This window comes from Tasmannia lanceolata, unplaced genomic scaffold, assembly GCF_043159265.1.
Source record: "Tasmannia lanceolata isolate RefF3 unplaced genomic scaffold, GAP_Taslan_0.1 ptg000184l, whole genome shotgun sequence".
Taxonomy (NCBI): domain Eukaryota; kingdom Viridiplantae; phylum Streptophyta; class Magnoliopsida; order Canellales; family Winteraceae; genus Tasmannia; species Tasmannia lanceolata.
The window spans coordinates 96,937-114,627 of NW_027518860.1; the positions used below are offsets into that span (position 1 = coordinate 96,937).

At 45.0% G+C, this 17,691-nt stretch overlaps 1 protein-coding gene across 1 annotated transcript; it reads right to left on the reverse strand.

The window, feature by feature from the left end:
- Nucleotides 1–16,947: 16,947 nt before the first annotated feature.
- On the reverse strand, nt 16,948–17,448 carry LOC143866938 (uncharacterized). The gene has a single exon (XM_077376052.1). The coding sequence runs from the start codon at nt 17,446–17,448 to the stop codon at nt 16,948–16,950; it is 501 nt and encodes a 166-aa protein (XP_077232167.1).
- Nucleotides 17,449–17,691: the final 243 nt, after the last annotated feature.

Consider the following 17,691-nt stretch of genomic DNA (forward strand, 5'->3'; position numbering starts at 1 on the left):
CCTCTTTCTATGAAAAGTAGGAATGCATCGGGGAATACCCGAGCGACTAAGGGACACAGGGAAAGGTAGGGCAGAATGGGGATCATAATTACCCCCGTAATACCTCATAAGGCATACTGCACACGCTTTTATATAAAGCGCAGTGTTCAACCACCCAGCTTTCTTCCTGTGTTCACAAACCCAGCGGGCGAAAAGATACGCCGCAATACACCGTTCTTTGTTCAACCGACTGAAGAGGCACAGTTGGACCTTTAAAAGTCCAACTATGCGACGAGGGATTTCTAAGTCCCTCCGCCATGCACGCACTGATAGCCGTTCTATTATATTAAATATAGGGCGGCGAAAAGTAGTCATGATAACATCTCTTTTTAGTCGAGTTGAGCAGTAAGTAACTGTGTTTCACTCCGCTCATTGGAATCAGTGACACCTTAAGCACGTTTCAGTGGGCAACTCACCCTATTCCGACCTTTTGAGGGGTCAGAGGGGGGGGGGCGTCCAGTCTAGCTAAGAGACTATCAACTTTTTCAGACTGATAGTAAGGTTTTCACCTTTTAAGACCAGCCTAATAAGGCGAGGATTCTGCGTTACGTTAATACATTGCTGCCTAGAACAGCGCGTCTAGACACATACAAGAGAACGAGTCCTATGAATTGACTATAACTAAGGAACGAAACTAGATCAACTCAAGAAGGGGCGCTCAGGATGTGCGGTGGTGCAAACCACCCACCCCCGGAGGGTTCAACCTCCGCAGGTGCACCTGCATGTGTTTAAGTTCTCTTAATGAATCTATAGACCGGAATGGTTGGGGTGTGCAGGATCACTCCTGATAGATTCACCGACCTGAGTGTGGAAGTGGGGCCGCTTCCTATAGGATTTGGGCTTAATCCTTAGAGCGCTCAGAATATTGGGACCCTAGGCACATGGCCGTAAGGTGCCGAGCTTATCAGTAAATAGTTTCTCTGAAAGGAGTGTGTGTGTGGCATTTCCGGTTTGTCAACATGGTTCTTAGTTCAAGACTTCGTTCACTAAGTTCCTAGATAAACTTTGAAATGCTTACACTAGGTAGAGGTTTAAGTCCAAAAGACACCTTTGCTGATGCTTCTTACAGGATGATACATATCATAGCCGAACTGATGTGCGACTCTGGTTGGACTGTATATGGCTATTCTATACTGCACAGATCTGGGCAGGAAGATTTTCTTCAACTGGTTGGCCACATTGTAGGATGGCTTCGACAAAGCAGGCTGAGTCCCAACTGGTTGAGACTGTGGCTGCGAATGATAAATTCTTCCTGACCTGGTGGTATTGACTGATGCTGTCTGTAGCACAAGGGAAGGGTATTGATGCAAAGATCATCAAGCCTCAATGGAATGGACCTAGCCAAGTGTGGGATAGCCGTTCTGCTAGGCTTCCCCGCCATGTCGATGGGCGCCCCGACCGCTGCTTGGGGTGGGGTAGCGTAAGTCGTTTCCAGTGAAGGGGTGAGCGGTTCTCGAGGATCTGCCACCTCGAGGACTGATATGTTTGGAGTAGTAGAAGATGGGTGAGGATTTTGTGCTACAAAAGTGGGCATAACCATAGGAGGAGGAATCGTCACTAGCGGTTGTTTAGGTGCCGTAGACTGCTTGTCAAAGTTTCCATAACAGGGTGGCACTGCACCATACGAGAAGTCTGATTAACGCTAGCTTGTTGTTGTTTTGGCATGCTTTAAGACGTTTGGCTCTCCATGGGAGCCTTGCCCTCTCTCTGAACATGGTCAGGAAGTGGGTTCGTGAACCATGTTCAGATTCGGGTTCGATGGAGCAGCGGTAGATGTTGAGGGTTGGGTAGAATTCCCATCAAGTTGGATCTGACCCTCCTCAATGAAGTCTTGAACAAACAAAATGCCTAAGAGCTATGCATCTTTGTCGTGCCTCGAATGTATCTCAGGATTCTCTTTGCTGCTAAAAAATGCGTTCTCGTTGGCTCCTGCATAAATCATGAAATCATATTCAAAGCAAACAACAGGTCTAGTAGTGGTAAGATAAAGAAGGCTGCCCGCTAAACTTCTGTAAATAGAAGGATCCACTTTTTCAGCATTGTCATGCTTTGAAATCTTATCACTCGGATTCATAGGAGTTGCTACCTGCTTGCAATTTTGCATCTTAAATCTCTTCAATAGATCTTCTGCATATTTTTCTTGATTGATCCAAATTCCATCTTCACTTTGTCTAACTTCAATACCGAGGAAAAATGGAATGAGTCCTAAGTTTGTCATTTGAAAATCAAGCATCCAAGCATCATGGCATTCTTGAAATGTTCTATCATCTCTAGACTACTTCCAGTATAGATCAGATCATCAACATATAAAAACAGAATTATTGAAAAATTTTTACCTTCCTTCTTAACATACAAAGTTAGTTCACTACAGCTTCTCTCCCATTTTTGGTTACGGAAGTAGGAGTCAATCTTACTGTACCATGCTCGTGGCGCTTGTTTTAATCCATATAGAGCTTTCCTTAGCCTATACACTTTGTTCTCTTTTCCTTTGACTAGAAATAGAAATCCCTGTGGTTGCTCAACATAAACTTCTTCTTCTAGTTCACCATTTAAAGAAAAAGGCAGATTTCACATCTAATTGAAAAACTGGCCATTTATGTTGAGCTGCGATAGCTAAAACAGTTCTTATAGTATTTTGTCTAGCAAGCGGAGCAAAAGTTTCTTGAAAATCTATACCTGGTTGCTGTGAGAAACCTTTAGCCGCCTTACGCTTTTGCACAGATCCATCCACATTCCACTTTGTTTTGAAGATCCACTTCAGCCCAACTATCTCCTTTTCTGCCGGAGGATCAACCAACTCCCATGTGCGATGTTTTTCATTTAGGCAATTTATGCATTCATTGCATTTCTCCATTCTTCCTCTTCCACTGCTTCTTCAAATGACTTTGGATCTATAGCAGCAAGAGAAAGTGACAATTAGCATCAATTTATCTTAGGGACCTTACCTTTCCTTTCTTAGAGACGGGGACTTGGAGACGACGGAGAACTTGTGCATGATGAAGATGGGCTTGAGCTTGAAGAAGAGGGACTTGAAATTTATATTTTCGAATTCCGCTGCTTTTTCTTCCTCAATGTTAATTGGAACCTGTTGATCAATTTCAGTCCAAGTCCAAGCATCTTGTTCATTGAAAATCACATCTCAGATTTTTTTTTAGGATCTCACTCCCTTTGTTTCATTACTGTACCCAATAAAGATACATTTCTCGCTCTTATCATCAAACTTCTTTCTTTTTTTTTTATATAACGAATCCATTTTTCTTTCTTCAAATCATAAGTCTTCTTCTTTCAACTACTATAGGAAAGGAAAAGCGGCACATCGGTTGTGACCTTATTATAAAATTTCCAAGCGGTACACAAGCGGTACTATGGGTTGTTGCTCCTTCCTTCTCTTCCCCTTATTCAACTTTCAGAAAGAGAAGGGTGCTGCTTCACATTCTAAGGCTCACAACCAGGAGCAAACAACTGATTCTCCGCTCCTTTGTTCAAGACAAACAAGCAACTGATTCTCCGCAAGGAGACAACAACCGATACAACATGCCTGTGTTAAGCATATCAGATATCGATATTTAAGTCACAAGAAGTAGGAGTCGTCTTCTTTGCTGCTCTTCAAGTTAGAGAAGGACTTACACCATCCGGGGACCGGCTTCGCGAGACCATTTCGGTCTACTCCAGGCTAGGCTCTTTTGGGCGGAGGTTTATCAATGCCAATCAGAATATTATACGAAGAAAGAGATCAGTCTTCTTACTATACGCTATTTATCATACATACGATACACAAACAGAATCTAGGATATTGATTGCTTTTCTTCTCTTATGATAATTATAATTTACACCTTGAAAGCCATTAGAGTATGGTATAGTATGGGATATCATATCCACAACACACACGAGTTGCACATTGTTGATAGGCTTCCCCATTCATACATATATATAAGTGTATTTCTGTAGCTAACAAAGAGAGAAAAGGTTGAACTAAGGGACGAAGTGGCAAGGAAGGGCTCCGTTCGGGCTTCTTTCGAGGAAGCGAAAGCTCACTCGACCAAAGGGAGAGGAAGACTGAGCTCAATACGCCGTCTAATCTCAACAAGCCCTCTTCCTTACTTGGCTGTAAGCTCTATAAGGTCTCGTGCTTCTCCGTCTTTAGCAATTCACTCTTTTCTTTAATCTTACTACTCGCCCGGCCGGACTTTCGCTTAGCTACCAGTTTGTTTGGGGTCAAGCCCCCAAGCCCCCAAGCTACCGAGCTCAAAGCCTTCTTCCTTTATTAACTGTAAGCTCTATAAGGACTCGGGCTTATACGGGTTTAGGCATTCACTCTTTTCACTCTTTCTTTGAACAGTCTCGCTTCGCTCAAACAGAAGTAAATCGCTCATTTGTTTGGGGGCCTCCCCCAAGCCCCCTGTCCTCTCAGTCGCCGAGGGCTCGGACTTGTCCCCTCCGGCCGTTCAAAGAAGTCAAAACAAGAAGCAAATCATTTTCTTTCATGGTTTTGCGTAAGTGATCACGGAGCGCTGGCCTTGTATGGATCAGAATTGTAGTCTCTCTTTCCCTTTTATTCGAGTTCAGCTTTCGAGTGCGAGTTCGAGTTTAGGGAGTTTTAGGCGGACTGGTGCCTATAGGGATTAGAAGGTGAAAGCAGAGATGGAACGATTGAAGGAAGAATCTGGCTTATCCTATTATCTTTATGCCAACTGTATGGAAATCAATCATCACATTATGGTTACACCACACCATTCGAAAGACGAACATCAAGATCAATTTCAGGGACTACAACATTTTTAGATTGGCAGGATGAAGTAGAAAGCATTATTGTAGAAGGTTCCCCCATCCAATAGATAAGGGATCTTGCCCTATAACCTAGTGAATAGGGAAGAACAGATCAAATATGTCTAGTTAAAAGCCTTTCTTTGGTGAACGATCAGTATAGTAGATTTTTATTGTTAGAGACATTTGAAAGATAAAGGAAAGTCCACGAAGAGTCAGACAGCCGAGGAGACCAAAGAGAATGACCTTAGAAAGGAAAGCAGAGCGCTGCTGAAGAGCTTCATATTCCTAGTTTTCGTCCACGCCCACTCCCTGGAGATATACTATAAACCCTAATGTAGAGGAGAAACGTAAGCTTAAGTTCGCCCCCCCTACTATCATAAATGGAGTTAAGTATGCTGTTAGAAAGGAGGCCAACATTCAGAAGAACTCAAGGGAATGGAACAGTGCCATTATCGCATATGTGATGGGCGGATTTTCACGCCTTGACGGAAATCTTGCTTCGTGTCTGGCAGCCAGCAGGTGGTATGGAGCTTTTTACTCACTCCAAAGGGTTTTTCACAATAAGGTTCCAGTCGGTGGGGGAGAGAGACCGGGTCCTAAACTCGGGCCCTTGGTATGTAGGTGGTAGACCCCTTATCATCAAAGAAGAAACTGGCACTTAAATAAGTAACGAATGAAGGCGTGGTTCATCCACGAACAGAAGGAGAGGCTTTCGTAAGTGCGAGAGCAGCTTCCCATTCCCACTCGTGGGATCCGAACCAACGCCTGGTTCACGATTGTTTAGCCCTAACCACGGAAATGGATCAAAGAAGAACGGAAGACCTCCTCTCCAAGCTCTGCTCCGATCCGATCTACCATGGCTCCTTTTCTACTAATAAAAGAGGGCAACACAGCGCCTTCGCTTAGAAAAGAAATCCAATCAAGGATTGAGAAGCCGAAAGATCCAATGCACTACAATGATGGTACCAATCGTCGCATAAGAAAGACTCCACTCCGGCATTAGAATTTCTTTCTAGGGCTTAACGGCGCCTAGCCTATGGAGGGAGTGTCAACCCGATCCTAGGGGTTTTTAATTACCAGTTCTTCTCTTTTAACTAAGACCATTTTCTTGAAATAAAAGTGCGTCTCTCTATCATTCGATCACGAAAACAACAGGAACAAGAGAAAGACTAACTTATTCTGACTCTCTCACAAGCACTCTCGCTCTTATCCGGTTCATTCGGAGATGGCACTCCTTCACGTCACTAGCATCCAGGAAGAAGACTGACCGATGACCTCGAAACCGAAGATTGAAAAGCTTACCTTACGTCGAATCACTAAGAAAATCACATAACATAAGTGTCCCACTTTTGTAGTGTGATTTTTTCCCATTCTGGTCGAGCCTTCCTTCCTCTCTTCACCTTGGCGATTGAGAGTACCGAGTTGGGATGCCTTTCCCATGGCAGGAGGAAGATGCTTTAGAAGGACTTCTCTTCCATCTCTTCTAATGTTATATAGTAGATGCCTGGATTGAGCTAATAGATTAGATCATTAAAACAAGTGGTCTCGCTTCTGCCCTTTTCCGGATGCTCTTGAGCAACGTACTTCCTCGAAAGAATTGCTTTCCGCGAAGCTACTATAAGCCCTAGGCCTAGGATTCGGTTGGCCCGTGGAGTATAATATAGAAGGCGGAGGAAGAACTCCTTGAACCAGGGAAATTGTGTTATTACTTGCTTGTAGAAGGACAATCAGATTCCCCGACAAAGCCTACTTACTTGGTTGAGCTGATGGACCGTTCTCTTGGTTGAGTAGACCAGTCACTCAAGGGCTTAGCCCACCCTTATTCCTCCCACTTGGCGATTGAGATGGGATGCCTCTCCCAGAAAAGCCATTCCTTATAAAGAAGAGAAGCTACGGGTGGACGAAAGATTAGTCAAATGCAAGGATTGGTAGGAAGTCTATGATGACCCCACCGTAGACGCTTTAGGTCACATTCCACCATGAGAGTCTTCATTAGGGCGGTGAAGCATGCAGATAATAGATATAGGCTGATACTTCTTTCCCAGATAATAGGCGGAGACTTCTTATTGTCCTCTTTTTGGAGAGCCAAGCTGCCTACCTCCTTTCTTTCCTTGGTTGAGCTGATAGACGGGCAAGGGAAATGCTCTTCAATCTCTGACAGAACCTTCCAAGAATAGAATAGAACTTTTAGCTAACTCATTTAGGTAATAGAAGCGCAATATACTCAATGCTGGCTTGAGTCACTTCTTGCTTGCTGCCAGTAAGCCTCTTTCGAGAATCACTCAAGAAAGAAATTCCTTCTGGGACATTGACGAGAAATAGGAGATACCTACCTTTAAGTACCGGTACCAGGTCGCCAACCCGAGGATAACTTAGCAGCAACTGAGCTTAGCTTCTTGCGAAGAAAGAGTCAGTCCTCGCGATCAAAGCAAAGCAGTAGAAGCCAATCCAGTAATAGCAAATTGCCTTGATTGAACGAATTGACCAGGCGCGGGAACGGGATTTCACTCTAAAGAGAGTAGATCCTGGCTATGGATGTCTTTCCCGGACTGCCAATCTGACTTCCTCAAGCGGCCTACCGGTACTAGCTCCTATGGCCTTAAGACTTGAATATAACCTTTCTTCTTTATTTGATTTGATTAGCAAATTTTGCCTTGACTTACTTTCCCATCAGAAACTGGAAGCCTATAAACTCACTTCCATACAAGACTAAAGACTGTACCCCACCTTTCAAAGCATCGAAGGAAATCGAAATCAACGATTCCCAGTCCTCTTTAGAACCTTGGTTAGAGTACTGCCTGCGCCCTTCCTCCTGGAGCAACTTTTGGAAAAACTGGCTCTTTATTAATGGCAATGTGGCTGATACCTATTATAGCTAACTATTCTACTAGCATTGTGGTCTAGTTCAGGGCTATTGCCCAAGCCCCTTGTTGGCCCGCCTCTCCAGTAAGTGGGGAAGGATCCGCTCTCAAGTCAATCAAAGTGTCCCACAGGATTCTTTTACTAGAGTAGTTCCATAGGAGGTCGGAGTGAGGTAGAATTGGCGAGACTTCTATTCTATAGGACAGTCGCGTCCAGTGGCATCGTATATAAGGTCAAGGCTGCATTTAGGGAGTCTCTGACTTCGTAAGATCATAAATCTCTTGCAAATTTCCCTTCGCGGGTTCCCTGTGACAGCTGAGTAAGTGGATCAGCTTGCGCTTAAGCCTGAGCCCGCTCCTTTGAGAAAGAATTGGGAATTAAGGATGGATATAGAATAACTGGATTGACGGTCTATTTGCTCCTCTTCCGGGCTACTTCCCTAAAGTTGCATTATTGAAGAGAGGAAAAGTTCAATCAATAGAAAGAAAAACCCCTTACTGCCCCCTTTACCTTGCACTCTACTCGGACTTCGAGCAAGGAAGTCTTTCTCTCCCGAAACCTTCAAGTTGATGTGATGCCTTCGGCGATTGAGAATGATCCTTTTTCTATGGATTCAATGAACCTTCCCTGAATGCGAATACGACTTCTTGGAGATTGCTCCGTCATCTGGTTTCTCTCCGAGGAGGAAAGAAAGACCAGCACATGTTAAATGAGATATAGGCATCTACAAGACCACACTGCTGCGGAATTGCCCTCACTTTGGGGCCGATGGGGATTTCTATTTGTATGAGACACGGCTTTATTCTCACCTTTGACCTGCTTTGGAAGCTTTGTTAAGAGGGGGAGCCCCTTTAGCTTAGCTTAGCCTTCCCAACCAATTAGCTTAGTTAGCCTTCTCTAATTCGCTTTCTCAACTTAGCCTTCTACCCTAGAGCTTTACCCTTTTCTGTAGGCTAAGCCAGTCCCATTGCTTGAGCCGATGGTGACCATTCATTCACGGACACTTGCTTCTATTTCTTTCCCAGCTCATGACATTATCGAGCTAAAAAGCACTTTCCTCATTTCACATATATGAAAAGGAAAAGTTCATCCACGTGCAGCTCATATTCGAGTGAACTCATATGAACAACTCATTTGAGAGCTCAACAGCTCATATTAATTGATATAGACCTCATATTTTTCATTCTTTTAGAACCTTTACTTGACTTGCTTGCTTTCGACGTCTTTCGAGGTGAAGGGAGAGCAGGGCCTATCAAGCCAAGGTATGGATGATCCGTTATGCCCGAGATACTTATATACTGAATATACTGAATTTCGCCTCTACTTCCTCCCTAAGCGCTGGCTTCACTCAAAGGAAAGCACTCAGCTAAAAGCATAACAGCAATCCCAGCCCGCAACAGCAAGAAAAGCAGTCCGAACACTAGCACTCTAGCACTAGCTCTAGCACTAACTCGCGCATAGGCGTTAAGGAGAACACTAACTCTAGCTAATGGCGTTAAGGAGAACACTAACTCTAGCTAATGGCGTTAATAGGCGTTAAAAAGGGGCTTATCAGCCCCCCCTTATACGCATAGACGTGACCTATAGCTATAGACGTGACCTTACTTGACCTTACTTGCTCTTATACTAGCTATGACCTTATACTTGCTCTTACTCTTGCTCTTATACTAGCTCTAGCTATAGGCGTTAATAGCTACTTGACTTGACCTTATACGCTAACACGCTAACTAGCGCTATAGCTATAGGCGTTAATAGCTATAGCACTAATGGCGTTAATAGCACTATAGCTACTTGACCTTATACTAGCTCTAGCTATAGGCGTTAATAGGGCTAAAGCCCCCTCTTACTCTAGCTCTATTAAGGGCACTTACTCGCCCTTATGCGCATACGGGATCTATTACTAGCTCTATTATAATAGCTCTTATACTCGCCCTTATGCTAGCTCTATTAAGTAGTTAACTAGTACGGGATTAAGGCGTGCATACTAGCTATAGCTAATGGCGTGCCGGGGCTTAAAGCTATAGGCGTGAAGGCGCATACTAGCTCCCTTATAATAGCTATAGGCGTTAACTAGTTAGGGAGAAAAGGCGTGCATACTAGCTCTTAATAGGGCACTTATAATAGCTCTTATACGGGATCTTATTAACGCCTTATACGGGATCTTATACGGGATCTTGACCTTATACGCGCTAATGGCGTTAATAGGCGTTAAAGAGACTCCCTAAATGCAGCCTTGACCTTACGCATACACGCACACGCACACGCACTCTAGCACTAGTCCCATGAGGGGGCTTCAAAGCCCCCCAATACGCATACTCGCGCACTAGGCGTTAATAGGGCGGAGGGCGTTAATAGGGCTATAGGGAGAAAAGGGGCTTCAAAGCCCCCCCTGACTAAAGCACGCACTCTAGCACTAACTCGCGCACGCACTCTCGCTAATGGCGTTAATAGGCGTTAAAAAGGGGCTTATCAGCCCCCCCTTACGCAAGCACGCACTCTAGCATAGGCGTTAGGGGCTTATCTGCCCCCCCTGACGCATACACTAACACGCACACTAGCTAATGGCGTTAATCTATGCTTTGCTTTCCCCTGACGTTAAGTTGTGAGCGTGCATTCCCATCAAAGTTAGAAGGTTAAGTTGTGAGCGTGCATTCCCATCTAAGTTAGAAGGTTAAGTTGTGAGCGTGCATTCCCATCTAAGTTAGAAGAAAAACATGTCTTTCCCTTTCCATCAGGTGTCGCTACCCTGGACCATCAGTCTAATGTATACTTTCCACCTGCTATTGAGAGGTATTCGATCCTATAATCAAGAATACATACAGCATGAGAACGGCATTGAATAGAGCTTTTCCTGAACTAATAGGATAACTCTATCCTGGGATTTCCTAATGTGCCACTACCCAGTATAAGTTAGTTCTGATGTATCCCTCTAGTTTATAAACTGTTTTCTTTATTCGACTAGAGAACTACGGTTTTACTCTAAAGGTGTTCAAAAGGTTGTAGTACTTTTTTCAGAATCCGAGATCTTACACCCGCTCATTAGGTTCCCGGCCGAGTTCTGGACCTGCTTTCTGATGTATTAACCGAACCCCTGGGATACAACGCCCTGTTCCTTGAGTATTTTGGGTATAAAACACCCCGATCTCCCAGAGGCTCCCGCAAAGCTAGCACTTAGGCTTATCCAGGCTGGGTGTTTAGGGCAGTTACACGTCCCTCATCGGTCTGAACCTTATCCATATCTAAGTAGCTTTTCTTCTGGTGCTTCTCTCTAACGGCGTTCCAGTTACTACGCTATTCGGCTAGGCAATAGGTTACGATCCCATTTCAGCTGTCTGAACAAAAGCCAGTCAACTCGACCAATACTTCTAGAGCAGTAACGGCATATAATCTCCTTCCGAGTTTTGACAGTGGTAATTCTTTTCCTTTTATCTAAGCCTGCTAACCAACTAAGATACTTGTAAAAGTTCCCGTGACACTTTCGTGTTAAGGAAATAACCTCTATAATCTTCCAGTAATAGCTCACCGGACAATCCCCAGACTTGCCAATCTAGAGACTAATCCCATCAGTGCCTTCTCGTGAGTGCAAGTCGGCTACCATCCTTGATATGGGCTTTCTCCATTGCTCCAGTAAGGAGAACCCCCTCTACCGGATGCGCCTTTTATCCAAAGTAGTTAATGAAAAACCCCTTTGGGGCAGGGATGGCAATTATCCCACTTCCATGCAGGTTACCCAACGGTCAACCAATCTATACAATACCGTTTGCAACAACTAACATAGGAGACTGCACACGCTCACTGACTATATACGCAATTCAAAGTAGGTCTTCTTTTTGCTGTTATTGGAAGACAGACCTTTAACTACAACTACCCCTCGAGTCCCAGTCTCGGGGTAGTTGCTCTTCTTTCTGGATTTATATAGGTATTCCTAAAAAAAGAGCATAACGACAGTATGGGTTCCACAAGACGTCTAGTTAGCATTCCCCCTCGGGGGGTTAGGGGGGGCAGTGCTGTATCTGTAATTTCTATATTTGTATTCCTCTTCGTAACGACTGGACTTAGAGTACATACTTATTCTGAAAGGAGGTCTTCAGTGAGTGAAGTGAGGCGAGCGGAGTGAGGGTGAGGGACCGAACTGAACGATCCCTCTTGGGAAACCGTCCTGTAGGGCGCACCGTCCCGATCCGTCCAACAAACCAATCCCTAATCCCTTCCATATCAGAATAAAAAGTAAAGCTATTCAAGTAGTATCTTAGTTTTATCCGGTATGGCTCGCTTCTTCTGTGTAATAGGCTTTATCCCTTGCTTCTTTGCTTCTTCCCGCAGTTAAGGAGTTTGATAAGGTCTTAGCTCATGGAATACTAGCTCTTCCTCTAGCTCCTGCTTTTGCTAACGGTCAAATCAAATAGGTCTAGCTCTATGGAATTCTTTAGCAGTTGCAGTAGCAGTACGAATGGAATCCCTTTAGCACTATACTTATTTTCAGGTACTTGCCTAGTCGCTCGGGTAATCCGTCCACGAATGAATAACGCTTCCCTTTTCTTTTTGGAAATCGTTATCTTCCTTCCCCTGCCAGGGCAGAATTCCTTGTATAGGTCTCCTTCCCTTGTCTTTATCTCTTTCCACTCTCGCAATCGGTCTCCTCTGGAATCTTGAATTGGCTTGCTTGTTTGGCGCAACTTCTACTATAAAAAAGCAATCCGATAGGTCTGTCTGGTCTGCTATTCCATTCCTGGAATCAGTCTGTCTCTTCTGTCATCGGTCTGAGGTCTCGCAAACGATCCTGTCTCCTGTCTCAATCAGTCTGTCCCGTACTCAATCTGTATGAAAGACTTCTCTTCCCTGCCAGCGAATCTATCTTGGTTGGCTCTCTAGGTTAGGTGCTTCCTTCGGCCGATAGGTGCTTTTATGTTATGAGTGAATCTCTCTCTATGGCCTTATTGGATTGAATCTCGTATGGCCGATTTTTTGCCTTTACTTTAAGGCGTATGAAATGGCTTTCATCAAGGCCTGTCAACGATCGAAAAAGAAAAAGGGCTTGATTTGAGGATCTCTTTATAAGGTGCAAAATCCATAGTAGCATTTGGGGATGCAACAACAATAGTAGAAGCTGGAGATGCAAGAATAGCTTCCGCAGGAGCTGCTTTCGAGCCCCTTTATTATTATTAGTAAGATAGTTGCTTCTTCCTATGTCCAGTACCGGTCCCTGTATCAGGCAAAGAGGTAGGCGCAATTTGTCAATCAGTTCGATGGATTGTCAATCAGTTGCTTGGTCTGCCCGGTCAAACGGTCCTATTCAGTCAATCCGGTAATTGAAGTATGAAAGTACTCTTCGCTAGTGCGCTCATCCAGCAATAAACTTTATGTATAAAATAGCGCGTGAAGCAATCAAAGGGCTGCCCTACTTCTCTAGCCTACCGCGCCCTTTATCGATCAAGTTCTTTCGCGCTAGGGTAGGGCGCTCAAGCAAACGAAGGCTTGGCTCGAAACAAGCAACGGCCCTTGACTATCTTTACAAAACTAATAAGCGCGCTAGCGCGCCTTTGAAATCAATCAAGGATTGATAAAGGGCAACAAGCAAACAAGCAAGGGATTCGCGCCCTATTACAGAAGGGAATCTATTTAAGGAAGGGAATCGTACTGATTGCAGCCTGCTAAAGGAATGGTAATCTACTGAGCTAGCCTCCCGTTATGCGCCAATGCTTGAACAGGCTTTTTACTAAAGAGAAATAGGCGTATACAAGAATGGCGGTATTTATGGCTTAGCTCTTAGCTACAACCAACCAAGTATTAGAGTCATTAAGGGAAGGAGACCTATACCAGTACTAGGACTTCTGCCCGGGCAGGGTTTGGAAGAGGGAACGGATAGGAACAGCAGAGGGAGCTGAAAAACTACTGCTAAAGCTAGCGCGCAACGGCTAGCTCAATTGACTGATGACCGGAGTTTGCTGGATCTGAAAGAGAAGTCCTTATCTTGAGACCAAATAACCGAACGAACTCTTTTATTCATTACTTCGGGACAATTGACAAACTCAAGTTTCACCAAAAAAACATCTTTCCGTCCTTGGATCCCGGACAGAAGTCAGATGATTCAACACCGACCGAGTGAATTACCCCGTCACAATCCGCCTCGTCCTCCCCTTTCAGAACCTCTAGTGCTTGTCAGTATGTGGAAGTTCAGTGTGATTCACTTTGATAGGCATCCTCTAGGGCAACCCCTCTACCTTGAATTCATAACCTGCATAAGGAATCCCTGAAACTGGAGGACAAGCAGATGTTCAGTCTTTCCCCAGTGAGCTCGTCTCGTCTTAGGGAAGGGAATCTTTATTCACCAGGAACCACCACTGGATCAGGAGCAGGATCCCCTCTCTCTGGGCGGGCAAACAAAAGAAAGAAAGCACACTCGTCAGCTATCCACCCTGCCCGTAAGCCATATCGATCTCTTCATATAAGATAAGAAAACATATCTATAATCTTTCTATACGTTCGTTAACTTAACCAGTGGGGCTTCCCAACATCCAACAGAAGCGTTAGTTGATCGGTCTACTGAACCTGGCTTTTGAACTCGTCATTCCGGGCGCACTCGATTGACCTTAGCTTATGGTCTAGGCCTCACATCCGTCTCCGTAATCTCCGTCTCTGTCTCCAACTTCCCTTCGAAAGTCAACACAACATAAGAACGAGTAAAACAAGATAAAGAAGAGCCTGAATTCTATGAACTGAATTATTGAATTGAATGTTTGGTCTCAGAGCTCGTGAAGGAAGAGCACTTTCGCCCTTCAGATAACACGCACCGTTTCACGTAAAGCTTCTTTTCCTGCTACACCCGGAACACTGTACTCAGGTGCCTCAATGCTCCTCAAGTGAGTTACTATAGATTATGTAATCGAGGTAGACCACTACAAACTGGTCAAGGTAAGGGTTGGAGTTATCCATTGTTGTGCGGAACAAGACCGGAATTAGGATTCTATTCATAGATCAGTGACTCTTTGTGTACGTTATGGAGTCTCCACTCCATGTTGAAAGCTCTTTCCAATAGCATGAGCGTTGAAAGTCTTCAATTAGACTAGATCGGAAGAGTTCAACAATGCTTTAACTGTAAAGCGATTGTAGTCGCAAGTGAAAGACATGAAGATGGAGGATACCATTACCATATAGGGATACACGCCTTTAACGCCACCAGGTATACAGCAACAGACAAAATAAGGAAAACACTTTTAAAGAGTTTGAGGGAGCACAATTAGACGTAAAATTCCACAAGGCATGGGCATCTGTTTGTAAATATGCACTCCAAGAAGATAAAACACCCATAGTTTGGGGAGATACCCTACCACGAATACATAAATTAATAAAAAAAGCAGAGCTTCATAGAAAAACGAGAAAGGAGGAACAAGGCGAAGCACTAAAAAAAAAAGGTTGGGGCAAGCCTTTTACAGTTCCAGAAGCAGAGAGGGAAAGAGGAGGGAATCGGGCAAAAGGCGAGCATATACTCCTATGGACGGGCTGGCTTAAAACTCCCCTTGAAATAACAATAAGGTTGGCTTAGGCCCGGTTTATCCTTGCTGGACCAAGCAGCGGAGGAGATCCATAGCCGTTGGTTGGATGACCCCCAGGAACTATATTGCGGATGTTCACATAATTTGCTGATGGCATATTTCCCGCTCCTACTGCAGCAGATGGTTCCATTATTCGCTTATGGATCAGAGGCAGCGGAATTCTTTTTAGCAGTATCGGGGCCAAAACTAGACCTGTACAGCGCATATCATAAAAAAGCGTTTTTCCTCCTGCTACAGGAACGGATGTCATATTCGCGGATGGGCTAGAGGGAGCGGATATCGAGAAATGTTGCTTTTCTCCTAGCCTTCCTTTCCCCTAATATGCTCTTCCGTTTTGGCTTACGACTCTTGAACTTGAAGGTGAGCGAGCCGGTTGAGTTTGGCGGGCCCTCATACTTCGAGTCACCATCCGTTGAGCCGAGGACGGTGCTGAAAAAATGATGGGACTTCTTCTTTCCTCCCTGATGGGGGATGCATGCTGGCTGACGGGTGCTGAACCTCCCTTTCCTTTCATAGTCCGGGTTTGCTTCTGCCCGGGCTGGTGACCTTTCCGATGTTGCGATGATCTGGGTGCCCCTGCTCGGGAATGGGTCCATATGTGGGTTCAGGAGGAGGAGGACTTCGACTCCCAACTCTTTCTTGATCAGGGAGTTGCTGCTCTTTGAATGTCAACAGCTTGTTGATTCCTTGCGATAAGTAAGAAAACGTCAGTTGATGCCACCATCGGACATACTCCAAGACCATCTTGCCCTCTCTGTCATCCGGCATTATCACGAAAGCAGCCCCGGTGCCCTTTCTCATCATATGTGCCCAGTACCCCGCCAGTTCCGAAAGGTGAAAGATGACGCGCTTGACGTCGTGACCGGGTGCCGGAATGGATTGGTCAAAACCAAATTGTCTTGCAAACCGGTGGGGATTGTACGGTTCTGCCCGAAGCACGTTGCCCTGCCGTAACGTCAGAATGCCGCATCGCATGGAGATCAGATACTATACTATACTATCTTTGATGCATTTTCACAACAGCAATAAGTAGCAAGGGCCCTTTTCATCGACCTTGTCGACCAATCATACAAGATTTAGGGCATCTCTAAAATACCATTCTTGTAGGGCCGCCACGTGAAGCTCATCGGATGACGAATAAAGAGCCTGGCCATCTTCGCATCGAACTTCCCGGCTGCAATGTTCTCAATTGCAAGCATCTCCGGGACATAATCTTTCAGCTTCCCCAGGTCAGGAAGCGGCAATCTCATATACAGCTTAGGAAAATACTGGTCCAGCCATGCATAGAAGTAGTGGACCGGGAATTCCGCATTGCACTGGCCTGGACCAAGTTTATCTTGGGCAACAGCGCCCAAACCGTAATAAATGCTGGCAAGGACGGCCGGAGCTATGGCTACTCTCTCTCCCTGCACCAAGAACCCGGCCATGACGAATGTTTCCGGACGAATGACGTTGCTGCGGTTGTTCGGAAGGACAAAAGCGGCTCAACCAGAGAGCCAAGAATGCGGTGCGGCTAAGTCGTCTCACTTGAGAATTCCGGAGTCGTTTTGAATGCCCGGGAGTGTGAAGTATTGTATTTTTATTCTGTATAATGACCTTATACAGAATAGGGGGTCTTTCTGTCCATTGCTTTATTCTTGATTTGTATATGCGGACATAGTTGTGTTTTTTGATTTCATTGTATTTTGTACTTACTTATAGTAGGGCTTAAGCCCCTCTTTTCCTTTTAATGAAAATGATTCTTATTCTCCCCTCTGAAAGCTATCAGAGACGACATAGGATAGAGTGATGATGACGGCGCATGAATCAGATCGGCGTGAATTTGACACTTCATGCATCCCCTGACGAATTTATGACAATCTTGACCCATGGTTGGCCAGTAAGATCCTTGTCGAATGATCTTTTTAGCGAGCATCTGGCTGTTGACATGGCCTCCGCAAAGCCCCGAGTGGAGCTCACGAATGGCGTGCTGAGCTTCTTCTTTATCTAGACATCGCAAAAGTCTCCCTTCGAATGATCGCTTGTAAAGTACGCCAGCTAGTAGCACGTAGCGGGTAGCCAGCTGTCGAACGTACTTCCTATCTGCTTTAGTCGCGTAATTTGGGAAACTTCCCTCTTGGTTGAAGTTCTTTATGTCATAGTACCATGGGTTTCCAGCATCGCCGGCCTCTTCTGCTTCGGCCAGAACCTCATCATCATCACTGCTTTCACTCGAGTCATCATGCATTAGGTATTCTCCTTTGATTTCTTCTTCTTCCTCCTCAACCTTTTCTTTTCCCGGAGGCCCCTATTGGTAAGGGGAGGACTTTTCGATGTACTTCGGTCTTCTGGGCTGGATGAAGAAGTATGCCGGCTGATATAGCTTTTCAACAACGAGTGATTCCATTGACCGGTACAAAGGCATCTCGACTATGGAGGCCAGGGTAGCTAGAGCATCGGCTAGGCGGTTCTTGTCTCTAGGCACATGGAC

Bases quoted from the DNA above. Each gene is read 5' to 3' on its own strand.
- LOC143866938 (XM_077376052.1), bottom strand. From the start codon at position 17,448: ATGCATGATGACTCGAGTGAAAGCAGTGATGATGATGAGGTTCTGGCC.